This window comes from Scyliorhinus torazame, chromosome 14 (genome assembly GCF_047496885.1).
Source record: "Scyliorhinus torazame isolate Kashiwa2021f chromosome 14, sScyTor2.1, whole genome shotgun sequence".
NCBI classification, from domain to species: domain Eukaryota; kingdom Metazoa; phylum Chordata; class Chondrichthyes; order Carcharhiniformes; family Scyliorhinidae; genus Scyliorhinus; species Scyliorhinus torazame.
In genome coordinates this window covers 12,441,590-12,455,680 of record NC_092720.1, presented here as the reverse complement: position 1 = coordinate 12,455,680, position 14,091 = coordinate 12,441,590, and the positions used below count along the sequence as shown (strand labels likewise).

The window sequence follows — 14,091 nt, the reverse complement described above, 5'->3', positions numbered from 1 at the left end:
ACAAATGAAATGGCCACAGGCATGTGGGTATTACTGATTCAAACAAAGCTGGTAGGTAGAGCTAGTGAAGTGTTTGCATCACTACCGGAGGAGGTATCTGGAACGTATGAGGAGGTGAAAATATCCATCTTAGGTGCATATGAACTAGTGCCTGAAGCCTGCAGACAAAGGTTTAGAAATTTAAGGAAAGAATTTGGTCAAACATAAATGGAGTTTGAAAGGCTCAAACAGAGTAATTTTGATAGGTGGATAAGGGCTTTGAAAATAGACCAAACGTATGAAGCTCTCCGGGAAATTATAATTTTGGAGGAGTTTAGAAATTCAATTCCTGATGTAGTGAGAACTCATGTGGAAGAGCAGAGGGTTAAAACTGCAAGGTTAGCAGCAGAAATGGCAGATGATTATGAATTAGTTCATAAATCAAAGTTTGGTTTCCAACATCAGTTTCAGCCTGTGAGGGACAGACACTGGGGACATGAGAAATACTCAAGTGGCAAAGGTAAAGGTGATCTGATGGGAGATAATAAGGAGAGTGTACCTCAGATTAAAAAAGAGATCCAGGAGGGTGGAAAAGAAAGGAAAAGTTTCAAATGTTTTCACTGTAATAAACTAGGCCATGTCAAGTCACAGTGTTGGTGGTTGAAGAAAAGCACTGGGAAGGCTGGTGTGGTCAAACAGGATAAGACAGTGGGGATTGTTAAAGTGGTAAAGGAAAGCACAAGTGAAGCGAAGGAGGTGCAAAAGATTGTACAGCCTGATCAAGAGGTGATTAATAAGAAGGTGCCAGATCTCTTTAAAGAATTTATTTGTGTGGGTAAAGTTTACTCATGTGTATCAGGAGTAGCAGGCAACAAACTCACAATTTTAAGAGATACAGGAGCTAGTCAATCTTTAATGGTAAGAGATGAGGAATTATGTAGGTTGGAAAGAATGTTGCCAGAAAAGGTGGTAATATGTGGAATTCAGGGTGAGAGGAGTAGTGTTCCATTATATAAGGTAAGGTTGGAAAGTCTAGTGAAGAGTGGTGAAGTGGTAGTAGGAGTAATAGAGAAACTATCTTGTCCAGGAATACAGTTTATCTTGGGTAATGATATATCTGGATCGCAGGTGGGAGTGATGCCTCCTGTGGTTGATAAGCCAGTGGAACATCAGACAACTGAAGTGTTGAAGGACGAATATCCTGGGATTTTTCCGGATTGTGTAGTAACAAGGTCGCAAAGTCACAGCTTAAGACAAGAGGAGAAAGCAAAGAGTGAAGATGAAGTTGCAATGCAATTATCAGAAACGATTTTTGATCAGATGGTTGAAAAAGAACAAGAACAGGTGGAGAATGAGGTGGATATTTTATGTTCAGGAAAATTGGCAGAGTTACAACAGAAAGATGTAGAAATAAAACGGATATATCCGAAAGCATATACGGAAGAGGAATCTGAGAGTATACCAGAGTGTTATTACCGTAAAAGTGATGTCTTGATGAGAAAATGGCGACCTGTGCATATGCAGGCAGATGAAAAGTGGGCAGAAGTTCATCAAGTAGTATTGCCGGTAGGGTATAGAAAGGAGGTGTTGCGAGTTGCACATGAGGTACCAGTGGGAGGTCATTTGGGGATAAGGAAAACTCAAGCTAAAATCCAGAAACATTTTTATTGGCCTGGACTACATAAAGATGTAGTTAAATTTTGTCAATCATGTCACACATGTCAAGTGACAGGGAAACCTCAAGCAGTGATAAATCCAGCGCCCTTAATGCCCATTCCAGCATTTGAGGAACCTTTTACAAGGGCCCTAATTGATTGTGTAGGACTGCTTCCTAAAACAAAAAGTGGGAATCAATATCTTTTGACTATAATGGATGTGTCTACTAGGTTTCCAGAGGCCATTCCAGTACATAATATTACAGCTAAAAAGATTGTGGAGGAGTTACTGAAATTCTTTACTAGATATGGACTACCCACAGAAATTCAATCGGATCAAGGATCAAATTTTACCTCAAAGTTATTCAAAGGAGTTATGGATAGTTTAGGAATAAAACAATTTAAATCAACTGCATACCATCCAGAATCACAGGGAGCATTAGAAAGGTGGCATCGGACATTAAAGACAATGTTGAGGGATTATTGTCAAGATTATCCAGAGGATTGGGATAAAGGAATTCCATTCGTACCTAATGAGTCAACCAAATTTAGTCCTTTTGAACTAATCTTTGGTCATGAGGTAAGAGGACCAATTAAATTGATTAAAGAAAAATTGGTGGGTGAGAAATTGGAAGTTGCACTATTGGATTACGTGTCAAATTTTAGGGAACGATTAAATAGGGCAGGTGAATTGGCTAGACAACATTTGAAAGTTGCACAAAATGTGATGAAACGGGTAGCGGGCAAGAACTCCAAAGTTTGTAGTTTTGCCAGTGGAGATAAAGTTTTAGTGTTGTTACCAGTGGTAGGTGAACCTTTAAAAGCTAGGTTTTGTGGACCATATCGGATTGAAAGGAAATTAAGTGAGGTGAATTATGTGGTTAAAAACACCAGATAGAAGGAAGATTCACCGAGTCTGTCATGTGAATATGCTTAAAAGGTACTTTGAAAGGGAAGGAGAGAAAAAGGAGGAGGTTTTAATGATTCTAACTCAAAGTGACGAACCAAATCCAGATGACTGTGAATTTGACATACCTCAAATTAAATTGGAAAATGAGGATGTTCTTAAAAATTGGGATAAAATGTTGAGTTATCTTCCAGAGGAAAAACAAACTGACCTGAAAGAGTTATTGATATCACATGGGCAAGTTTGTAGAGATAAATTGGGAAATACTAAAATGTTTCCATGATGGTACATAATACATGATGTAGATGTGGGAAATGCTGTTCCAATCAAACAACACCCATACAGACCCTTTAAAATTGGCATAGGTTAACAAAGAGATTGAGAGTATGCGTAAAAATGGCATAATTGAAGTGAGTTGCAGCCAATGGAGCTCACCCATAGTGATGGTACCTAAACCAGACGGTACCCAACGGTTGTGTGTGGACTATGGAAAGGTGAATGCAGTTACAAGAACGGACTCTTATCTTATCCCACGTTTGGAGTATTGCATTGAGAAAGTGGGACAATCAGCTTTTATTTCCAAATTGAATTTACTTAAAGGTTACTGGCAGGTACCTTTATCCGAAAGAGCAAAGCAGATTTCAGCTTTTGAGACTCCAGATGGTATATACCAATTCAAAGTTATGCCATTTGGCATGAAAAATGCCCCAGCCACATTTCAACGGTTAACGAACAAAGTTGTTTCAGGATTATTCAATTGTGCGGTATACATCGACGATCTGGTAATTTTCAGCCAGGCATGGAAAGAACATTTAAAACATCTGCTGCAGTTATTCGATCGACTTCAGGAGGCAGGTTTGGTGATAAACCTAACCAAAAGTGAATTTGGAAAAGCCCAAATCACTTTGCTTGAGGAGTTTTCGATACCCTTGACTTGAAGGGAAATCATACGATTTCTTGGCATGAGTGGATTTGATCGAACATTTGAGCAAGAGTTTTGTAGCGTGATTGCTCCACTGACGGACTTGCTCAAGAAATGTAACAAATTTCAATGGACAGCGGAGTTTCAACATGCGTTTGACTGCCTGAAAGCTGTGGTAACCGATGCTCCTGTATTGGAGAATTGCAAGGGAATCTGTGATCAGACTGAACTGAAGTATCTAACTTCAAAGAGAAATGCTGAGGCGTAGAGGAATGGATGGATCATGCAGAGACTTTCTTGTTCAAAGAGACTGTCAATCGAGAAGGATTTCGGTTGGAGGAAGAAGAACGGGGGGAAAAAATGGACTGTATTATTATGCCTGTTTGCGTGTGTTTTTATTTTGAACCGGTAAAGTGTTTTTACTGTGTGCATTTCTTAATTGATGGTGTAAAGGTGAAAATTGAAACCATCTTGAAGTTGATGGTTTATTTTTTTTTCTTGGGGGTAGGTGTCATTTGAGAGTACCTTTAAGAAATGGATGTTTAAGCAATGTACCTTTAAGAAATGGAGCTGATCATATTGCTGAAGTGATGTCAGAGGGTGGGTGGAGCTGAGTTCACTTCTGCTTTTGGTTTCAGTTTGAGAAGGCAGCTGGGAGTGTCTGTGTATTTTGCTGAGAGCTGCAGGAAGATACACAGAGCTGGTCTGTTGATTTCTACAATCCAAGGACTATAAATATATTGAACGTAACCTGGTGTGTTCTTATTTTTGAAGGTTTGAAGTCTTTTGGATGTTTAAAGGAACAGTTTGAAGGTTTATTTAGTGTTGTAGTCTTTTGGGGTTCTCTTTGAAATAATGGGTGTTAAGATATTCAATGTTTGTTTTTAAAAGGTTAACTTGAGTTCATAGAATAAACATTGTTTTGTTTTAAAAACCATTTGTCCATAATTGCTGTATCACACCTGGAGAGTACGCCGTGTGCTTCCCACTCCACAATCTATAACAAGTTGTGGGTCGGTTGAACTCCATGAAACACTTTGGGGTTCTGTAAATGCTGACCCATAACAAATGTCTCAAAATCACTTCCACTCTGAATCTTTGAAAAGCAACAGAAAAAAAGTTAACTCTTGTCCCTTCCCCTTGGCTGGACTCAACCAAGTTGGCACTGTTTAGTGTCATTGCACCATGTGTGATGGGACAAGATATATAGTTTTGGACAGTCTGAAAACTTAAACATAAACAGAATAATTATCATCATGTGGTGGTTGGTTCAGATTGATATATGCAAAGCAGATAGCAACCGTCTTGATTGGCACCGGACCTATAATCCCTCCACCACTGGCAGTTGTGTGTACCATCTACAATGTGCACTGCAGCAACTCACGAAGGCTCCTTCAACAGCACCTTCCAAATCTGCGATTTCTACCACCTGGAAATTCAAGGATAGCAGGTGCGTGAGAACATCGTCACAAAGTTCTCCTTCAGTCAAGTACAACATCCTCACATGGATATTCCTTCATCGCTGCTAGCTCAAGATACTGGAACTCCCTACCTGGGAGAGCTTTCACCACATGGACTGCAAGGATTCGAGGGGAAAGTCCACCACTTCCCAAGGGGCAATTCAGGATAGGCAATAGATATTGGCTTTGTCAGCGATGCAGAATCAGCTCCAACACCCGTCCCCCTCCCTTACCCCAGCACTTTGTATGAAAGTGTAGGAGATGTAACACCTTCCCTTGTACCTCTTCCCATCTCACTGTCCAAGGGCCCAAACACTCTTTCCAGGTGATGCACCAATTTATTGCACCTATTTGAATTTAGTCAATGGGGAGAGCAGATACAGATTGGGTGACTGTTCAGTCTGCAGGCACACTCAGAGGTCCCACACACCTTCCATTTTCATGCTCCACCTTGCTCCCATTCCGATCTTTCCGTCCTTGACCTGCGCAATTGTTCCAACGCCTTTCAGATCCAACACTGGAGTTCAACAATTTTAGATTGTAGCCTCTGCCTCAGTGAGGGCAATGGCTAGAAGCGGAGTCAGAGACAAGGGTTTTGAGGAGGCTGGTGAGGGAAACATTGAGTGAAGTGAGGGGAGTTGGTGTGGAGGGTGATGGGGGGGGGTGACAGCGGGGTTGGTGTGGAGGGTGATGGGGGGGGGTGACGGGGGGGTTGGTGTGGAGGTTGATGGGGGGTTGGTGTGGAGGGGGCGGGGGGTTGGTGTGGAGGGTGATGGTGGGTTGGCGTGGAGGGGGTGGGGGTGTGATGGGGGGTTGGCGTGAAGGGGGCGGGGTGGTGATGGGGGGTTGGCATGGAGGGGGCGGGGGTGATGGGGGGTTGGCGTGGAGGGGGTGGAGGGGTTGGTGTGGAGGGTGATGGGGTTGGCATGGAGGGGGTGGGGGGTTGACGGGGGCGTTGGTGTGGAGGGTGATGGGGAGTTGGCATGGAGGGGGTGGGGGGGTGATGGGGGTTGGTGTGTAGGGGGCGGGGGGTGATGGGGGGTTGACGTGGAGGGGGTGGGGGGTGATGGGGGTGGTGTGGAGGGGGCGGGGTGGTGATGGGGGAGTGGTGTGGAGAGTGACGGGGTGTCAGCACAGAGGGCGACGGGGTAGGTGGTGTGGTAGGAAAGATGGGAACAGCCAAAGATGGTCACGACTGGGAGTTAAATATCCGAGGGTATCAAACCAGTCAGAAGGACAGAGTGGATGGTAAGAGAGGTGGTGTAGCTCTGTTATTTAAGGATGATATCCGGGCAACAGTAAGGGATGACATCGGTGCTATGGAGGATAAGGTTGAATCCATTTGGGTGGAAATCAGGAATAGTAAGGCGAAAAAGTCACTGATAGGAGTAATCTATAGGCCACCAAATCGTAACATTATGGTGGGGCAGGCAATAAACAAAGAAATAAATGATGTATGTAGAAATGGTACAGCAGTTATCATGGGGGATTTTAATCTACATGTCGATTGGTTTAACCAGGTTGGTCAAGGCAGCCTTGAGGAGGAGTTTATAGAATGTATCTGCGATAGTTTCCTAGAACAGTATATAATGGAACCTACGAGGGAACAAGCGGTCCTAGATCTGGTCCTGTGTAATGAGACAGGATTGATTCAGGATCTCGTAGTTAGGGATCCTCTCAGAAGGAGCGATCACAATATGGTGGAATTTAAAATACAGATGGAGGGTGAGAAGGTAAAATCAAGCACTAGTGTTTTGTGCTTAATCAAAGGAGATTACAATGGGATGAGAGAAGAACTAGCTAATGTAGACTGGGAGCAAAGACTTTATGGTGAAACAGTTGAGGAACAGTGGAGAACCTTCCAAGCGATTTTTCACAGTGCTCAGCAAAGGTTTATACCAACAAAAAGGAAGGACGGTAGAAAGAGGGAAAATCGACCGTGGATATCAAAGGAAATAAGGGAGAGTATCAAATTGAAGGAAAAAGCATACAAAGTAGCAAAGATTAGTGGGAGACTAGAGGACTGGGAAATCTTTAGGGGGCAACAGAAAGCTACTAAAAAAGCTATAAAGAAGAGTAAGATAGATTATGAGAGTAAACTTGCTCAGAATATAACAACAGATAGTAAATGTTTCTACAAATGTATAAAACAAAAAAGAGTGGCTAAGGTAAATATTAATCCTTTAAAGGATGAGAAGGGAGATGTAATAATGGGAGATGAGGAAATGGCTGAGGAACTGAACAGGTTTTTTGGGTCGGTCTTCACAGTGGAAGACACAAATAACATGCCAGTGACTGATGGAAATGAGGCTATGACAGGTGAGGACCTTGAGAGGATTGTTGTCACCAAGGAGGTAGTGATGGGCAAGCAAATGGGGCTAAAGGTAGACAAGACTCCTGGCCCTGATGGAATGCATCCCAGAGTGCTAAAAGCGATGGCTAGGGAAATTGCAACTGCACTAGAGATAATTTACCAAAATTCACTAGACTCTGGGGTGGTCCCGGCGGATTGGAAATTAGCAAACGTGACACCATTGTTTAAAAAAGGAGGTAGGCAGAAAGCGGGTAATTATAGGCCAGTGAGCTTAACTTCGGTAGTAGGGATTGGATTGGATTGGATTTGTTTATTGTCACATGTACCGAGGTACAGTGAAAAGTATTTTTCTGCGAGCAGCTCAACAAATCATTAAGTACATGAAAAGAAAAGGGAATAAAAGAAAATACATAATAGGGCAACACAACATATACAATGTAACTACAAAAGCACTGGCATTGGATGAAGCATACAGGGTGTAGTGTTAATGAAATCAGTCCATAAGCGGGTCATTTAGGAGTCTGGTGACAGTGGGGAAGAAGCTGTTTTTGAGTCTGTTCGTGCGTGTTCTCAGACTTCTGTATCTCCGTATATGCTGGAATCTATCATCAAGGAAGAAATAGCGAGGCATCTGGATCAAAATTGTCCCATTGAGCAGACGCAGCATGGGTTCATAAAGGGCAGGTCGTGCCTAACTAATTTAGTGGAATTGTTGAGGACATTACCAGTGCGGTAGATAATGGGGAGCCAATGGATGTGGTATATCTGGATTTCCAGAATGCCTTTGACAAGGTGCCACACAAAAGGTTGCTGCATAAGATAAAGATGCATGGCATTAAGGGGAAAGTAGTAGCATGGATAGAGGATTGGTTAATTAATAGAAAGCAAAGAGTGGGAATTAATGGGTGTTTCTCTGGTTGGCAATCAGTAGCTAGTGGTGTCCCTCAGGGATCAGTGTTGGGCCCCCAACTGTTCACAATTTACATAGATGATTTGGAGTTGGGGACCAGGGGCAATGTGTCCAAGTTTGCAGACGACACTAAGATAAGTGGTAAAGCCAAAAGTGCAGAGGATACTGGAAGTCTGCAGAGGGATTTGGATAGGCTAAGTGAATGGGCTAGGGTCTGGCAGATGGAATACAATGTTGACAAATGTGAGGTTATCCATTTTGGTAGGAATAACAGCAAAAGGGATTATTATTTAAATGATAAAATATTAAAACATGCTGCTGTGCAAAGAGACCTGGGTGTGCTAGTGCATGAGTCACAAAAAGTTGGTTTACAGGTGCAACAGGTGATTAAGAAGGCAAATGGAATTTTGTCCTTCATTGCTAAAGGGATGGAGTTTAAGACTAGGGAGGTTATGCTGCAATTATACAAGGTGTTAGTGAGGCCACACCTGGAGTATTGTGTTCAGTTTTGGTCTCCTTACTTGAGAAAGGACGTACTGGCACTGGAGGGTGTGCAGTGGAGATTCACTAGGTTAATCCCAGAGCTGAAGGGGTTGGATTACGAGGAGAGGTTGAGTAGACTGGGACTGTACTCGTTGGAATTTAGAAGGATGAGGGGGGATCGTATAGAAACATATAAAATTATGAAGGGAATAGATAGGATAGATGCGGGCAGGTTGTTTCCACTGGCGGGTGAAAGCAGAACTAGGGGGCATAGCCTCAAAATAAGGGGAAGTAGATTTAAAACCGAGTTTAGGAGGAACTTCTTCACCCAAAGGGTTGTGAATCTATGGAATTCCTTCCCCAGTGAAGCAGTTGAGGCTCCTTCATTAAATGTTTTTAAGGTAAAAATAAATAGTTTTTTGAAGAATAAAGGGATTAAGGGTTATGGTGTTCGGGCCGGAAAGTGGAGCTGAGTCCACAAAAGATCAGCCATGATCTCATTGAATGGTGGAGCAGGCTCGAGGGGCCAGATGGCCTACTCCTGCTCCTAATTCTTATGTTCTTATGTTTCTAAGATTGAAGGATCTCAGGTCAAGCTGGGAGGCTTTGCAAAGTCCCGAGAGTGATCTGGGTACAAACACACCCGAGACAGCTCATAGCAGGAGAGGAGGAATCAGCACTTCTCCAAGAGTGACTTGGATCAGGTTTTGTTTTAGTGAGATGAAAAACAGACCGAAAACTTCATTTCGCTTTGAAGGGGTAGGAAACTCTTCACCCCACTCTCCATCTCCTCCAGATCGGTCGTGTATCCAACACTGGTGTACTGGAGGGGGTGGGCAGTGTTACATAACCTTTTATGTAAATTACCAAATCAATAATCTGATTTATTCAGTGGCCAATAACATCACCTCAAGGCCGTTGTTGTGTGGCTGCGGCAGGTTTTGGGAGGAGCAGAGAGTCCACATTCTCTGAGCCACACTGGCAGCAGCTCCCTGGACACTGGCAGCAGTTCCCTGCACACTGGCAGCAGCTCCCTGCACACTGGCAGCAGCTCCCTGCACACTGGCCATTGGCAGCTGCTCCCTCCATACTGGGAGCTGTTCCCTGCATACTGGCAGCAGTTCCCTGCACACTGGCAGCAGTTCCCTACACAATGGCAGCAGCTCCCTGCGCACTGGCAGAGCTCCCTCTGCACTGGCAGCAGCACCCTCCACACTGGCAGCAGCTCCCTGCACTATGGTCACTGGCAGCAGCTCCCTGCACACTGGTAGGAATTCCCTGACACTGGCCAGTGGCAGCTGCTCTGTCCACACTGGCAGCTGTTCCCTGCACACTGGCAGCTGTTCCCTGCACACTGGCAGCAGTTCCCTGCACACTGGCAGCAGCTCCCTCTGCACTGGCAGCAGCTCCCTGGCCACTGGCAGCAGCCTCCAGGCCACTGGCAGCATGCCTCCACACTGGCAGCTGTTTCCTCCACACTGGCAGCAGCTCCCTGGCTACTGGCAGCTGTTCCCTGCACACTGACCACTGGCAGATGCACACTGCCTCTCTGGCCACTGGCAGCTGTTCCCTGCACACTGACCACTGGCAGATGCACACTGCCTCTCTGGCCACTGGCAGCTGTTTCCTGCACACTGACCACTGGCAGGTGCACATTGCCTCTCTGGCCACTGGCAGCTGTTCCCTGCACACTGACCACTGGCAGCTGTTCCCTGCACACTGACCACTGGCAGCTGCCCTGGCCCTTTAAGTGACGCTCTGTGTGTGCAGGTGGCGCATTCGCGGTTGTCGGGGAGGAGGGACAGACACGGAACCTGCATAAAAACAAAAAGCATCTCTCGCTCTCCCTGGGACTGCCCAGAGATTTAACGCGAATCAGATGGACAACAAAGGTAAGAGCTCCATTGCGGGCATTTCTGGAATGTTCCGGCTCCTGCATTATTTAGGAGAGAATAAGGGGGGTGACAGCGAGGTGGAGACTGCAGTAAAACTGGACTCCCTTCATTGGGGCTGCTGTGAGCCGGGGTTCTGTGCCCTCCACTGCAGCAATAACAGGGAAAGTGCCAGCGCTACTCCCCCAGCCAGGGCAACCTGGCCCGCTAACTCTGCCCCTCTGTCTGGGCAGGGATTGCTCAGGAGCAGGGCATTGCTGATCTGCAGATTATTGTGTTGGTGCAAATGGTTCAGACATGGGACTGGCTGGATGTGTTTATTTTTTGGTTCAGAATAAACAGCAACACTGGTTAATGTGCTCAGTCTGATTTAACAAATGGCCCCTTCTCACAGCTCCCAGCCCTGCCTCAGTGACAACTTGAATTGGCAGGGGGGTGGTTAAGGGTTAATTTTGGAAGGTTGCGAGGTTTTTAAAAAAAATCCCTTTTCCCGTCTGTTTTTTTTTAAAGATGCTTTTGCCTGAGCCCATCTCGCTCGTCCCGTCTCAGTTGCTGCATTGCACACGTGGAGCACATGTAATGACCGAATGCATCTTACCGGCAGAAGTGTTTCTCCTCCTCCCTCCATCCCCCTCCCTCACTCCCCCTCCCCAGCTCTTTGCTGCCTTCCCGTTAACCCCCTCCCAATGATTGAGTTGGTGGAGTTACCCCCCGCCGCTGAAGTGGACCCTGTGCCCTCACTTCTGTGTCAGTTCCACAAACTCTGTATCAGGAGGTGTGAGGGTCTGAAATGAAGGTGGTCAATTTCACCCCCCCCCCTCCCCCTACCCCCACCCCTCCACAACAGGTAACACTTGGAAGGTGGCGAAAGGGGCTGCAAAGTTACCTACCTGAATTTCTGGGGATGGTCATTTGGTCTGGAGCAGTTCCAAAGTTCCAAATTGGTTCTGTAAACTCCTGATCTTAAGGTTGCGTTTTTTTTTTCTCCTTTTACTAATTTCCTTGACAACACCAGTAATTAGTTAAGAGATCACGAAAAAGTGAGTTAGGCTGTTGACAGCTTTAGTCTGTTTTGCTTCTGACTGTGTTTCACTTGTCGCCAAGTGCTTTAATCGGCTTGGTGCTGTCAATGAAACCTCGCCCAGAGAGTGGGCTGATGAATTGGGTAGCATTGTGATTGTTTTATGAGAACTGTGTGAGTGCCAGCCAGCGGGGTGTAACATTGTGGGCTCAAGCTTGCTCGTCACTGAAGGGGCACTGCATGCCAAGTCGAACAGGGAGCCCTCGAGTTGCCAGAACATGCACTGAAATCAGTGGTTAGGCCCGCATAAATCCAGGGCCTTAAGGCCAGTGTTGGGGCCCGTGTTTCCATATTTGATCTCTTGAGCCTAAAATCGGCCAAGCCAGCAGTTCGTAACGGGACAGCGAGAAGCTGCCGCCATAAAAAGCTGGAATGCCGACTTGCCTGAATGTGGAGCTGAGGCATTGAAGCTGTGGGCGGCCTGTTTGAAACCCCTGCCTGACGGGCAGCTGGCTTGGATCATCTTTGTGGCCGGCACATGTTGCCTCCTGAGTGTGACTGATGCCCTCACCAGTGCCCAATAGCCCCGTTGGCACATGAGCCTCGTGTGCACTATTCTGGCTGTATAGTTGTCACTGTCAGTGTTTGATCCATTGACCAGTTTCTAACCCCTGATAGTTCCCAGCTGATGGTGTATTGGTTAATGGTGTTGGCCATTTGATTCACAATCTACAATTGGACACTTAGACCAATGTAAAATGGTTCACGGTTAACCATGTCCTTATAACTCTCTTCCTCTGACACAGTATATCTAACTGATGTGATATTTTGGGGAATGTGGTAAACTATGTGATATATCATTTTACAGAAGAGAAACTGGCTTCTCAGCCCTACTGATCCTAGTGTTTATGTTCCACACAAGCCTCCCTTCATCCCCTTGTTGATGCATCATTTTGTTTCTCTCCTGCGTAAATTTCTTTCGGGACTTTCGGGAGCACCTTTTCATGCGGAGGGTGGGATAGGTGTCTGCAGTTCGCTGCTTAAATTGGTGGTTGAGGCGAAAACCCCTCGGCTCCTTCAATGGGCAGCCGGATCTGCAGCTCAAGTGCTGTAAGCTGCAAAAAGAGGGCCAGGGACTGGGCTGCTGGAATGTGGGATGAGAATGGGCGGCTAGTATATAATTCCCAAAGCAATGCAGGTGTGATGGGCTGAATGGCCTCTTTGTGTGCCGTTACTTTTTTATGCTTTCTGAAGCACTGTAGCTGAAGAATGTGTTGGTTTTAGTAAGAAATGTGGAGGAAGGAAATTATGTTTGCAGGGTGGATTATAATCATAGAATCCTGACATTGCAGAAAGAGGCCATTCAGCTCATCAAGTTTACACTGACCCTCCGAAAGAGCACCAAACCCAGGTCTACACACCCAGCCACCCCGCCCTATTCCCGTACCTAACCTGCACATCCCTGGACACGAAGGGACAATTTAGCATGCCCAATCCACCGACCCTGCACATCTTTGGCCAGTGGGAGGAACCTGGCGGACCCAGACGAAACCCACGCAGACACGGGGAGAACGTGCAGACTGAGTTTGCGCAGTCATCAAAGGCTGGAATCGAACCCGGGTCCCTGGCGCTGTGAGGCAGCAGAGCTAACCACCGTGCCACCATTCAGTGGTTAGCACTGCTGCCTCACTGTGCCAGGGTTCGATTCCAGCTCGGGTCACTGTCTGTGCGGAGTGTGCACTTTCTCCCCGTGTCTGCGTGGGTTTCCTCCGGGTGCTCCGGTTTCCTCCCACAGTCCAAAGGCGTGCAGGTTAGGTAGATTGGCCATAATCAGTGCGTGGGGGCTACAGGGATGGGATGGGGAGTGGGCCTGGGCGGGGTGCTCGATCAGAGGGTTAGTGCGGACTCACTGGGCCGATTGATCTCCTTCTGCACTGTAGGGATTTTCTGGTTCTATGAGAGATGGTGGTAATATCACTGGAGTAGTGATACAGAGGCCCATCTAAATACTGTGGGGACATGGGATCAGGCAAATACTCTCCTGCCATGAGTTCAAATCCCACCATGTCAGCTGGCTGAATTTAAGTTCAATGAATAAAATCTGGAGAATAAAGCTAGTCTCAGTAATGGTGACTATGAAACCATCATTGGCTGTTGTAAAAACCCGCCTGATGACGGGTCAGTGGCACAGTGGAGCCGCTACCTCACATCGCCAAGGATCTGGATTTGATCCCGGCCCCGGGTCACTGTCCGTGCGGAGTTTGCACATTCTCCCCATGTCTGCGTGGGTCTCACCCCACAACCCAAAAAGATGTGCAGGGTAGGTGGATTGGCCACGCTAAATTGCCCTTAGTGTCCAAAAAGTGTTAAGTGGGGGTTACTGGGTTACGGGGATAGGGTAGATATGTGGGCTTCAGTAGGGTGCTCTTTGTAAGGGCCGGTGCAGACTCGATGGGCTGAATGGCCTCCTTCGGCACTGTAAATTGTATGATTCTATGATAAAAGGAGCATTTTCAGGATGGCAACCTGTAACTAGTGGAGTGTCACA

At 46.1% G+C, this 14,091-nt stretch overlaps 1 protein-coding gene across 1 annotated transcript in view; it reads left to right on the top strand.

Moving 5' to 3' along the window:
- Window positions 1–10,438: 10,438 nt before the first annotated feature.
- LOC140389521 (fibroblast growth factor 12) overlaps window positions 10,439–14,091 on the top strand; it is a 712,332-nt gene continuing 708,679 nt past the window's right edge. Inside the window, exon 1 of the mRNA XM_072473699.1 lies at window positions 10,439–10,522. Within this exon, the coding sequence (XP_072329800.1) occupies window positions 10,510–10,522 (13 nt within the window). The 5' untranslated portion in view covers window positions 10,439–10,509. The remainder of the gene's footprint in view (window positions 10,523–14,091) is intronic.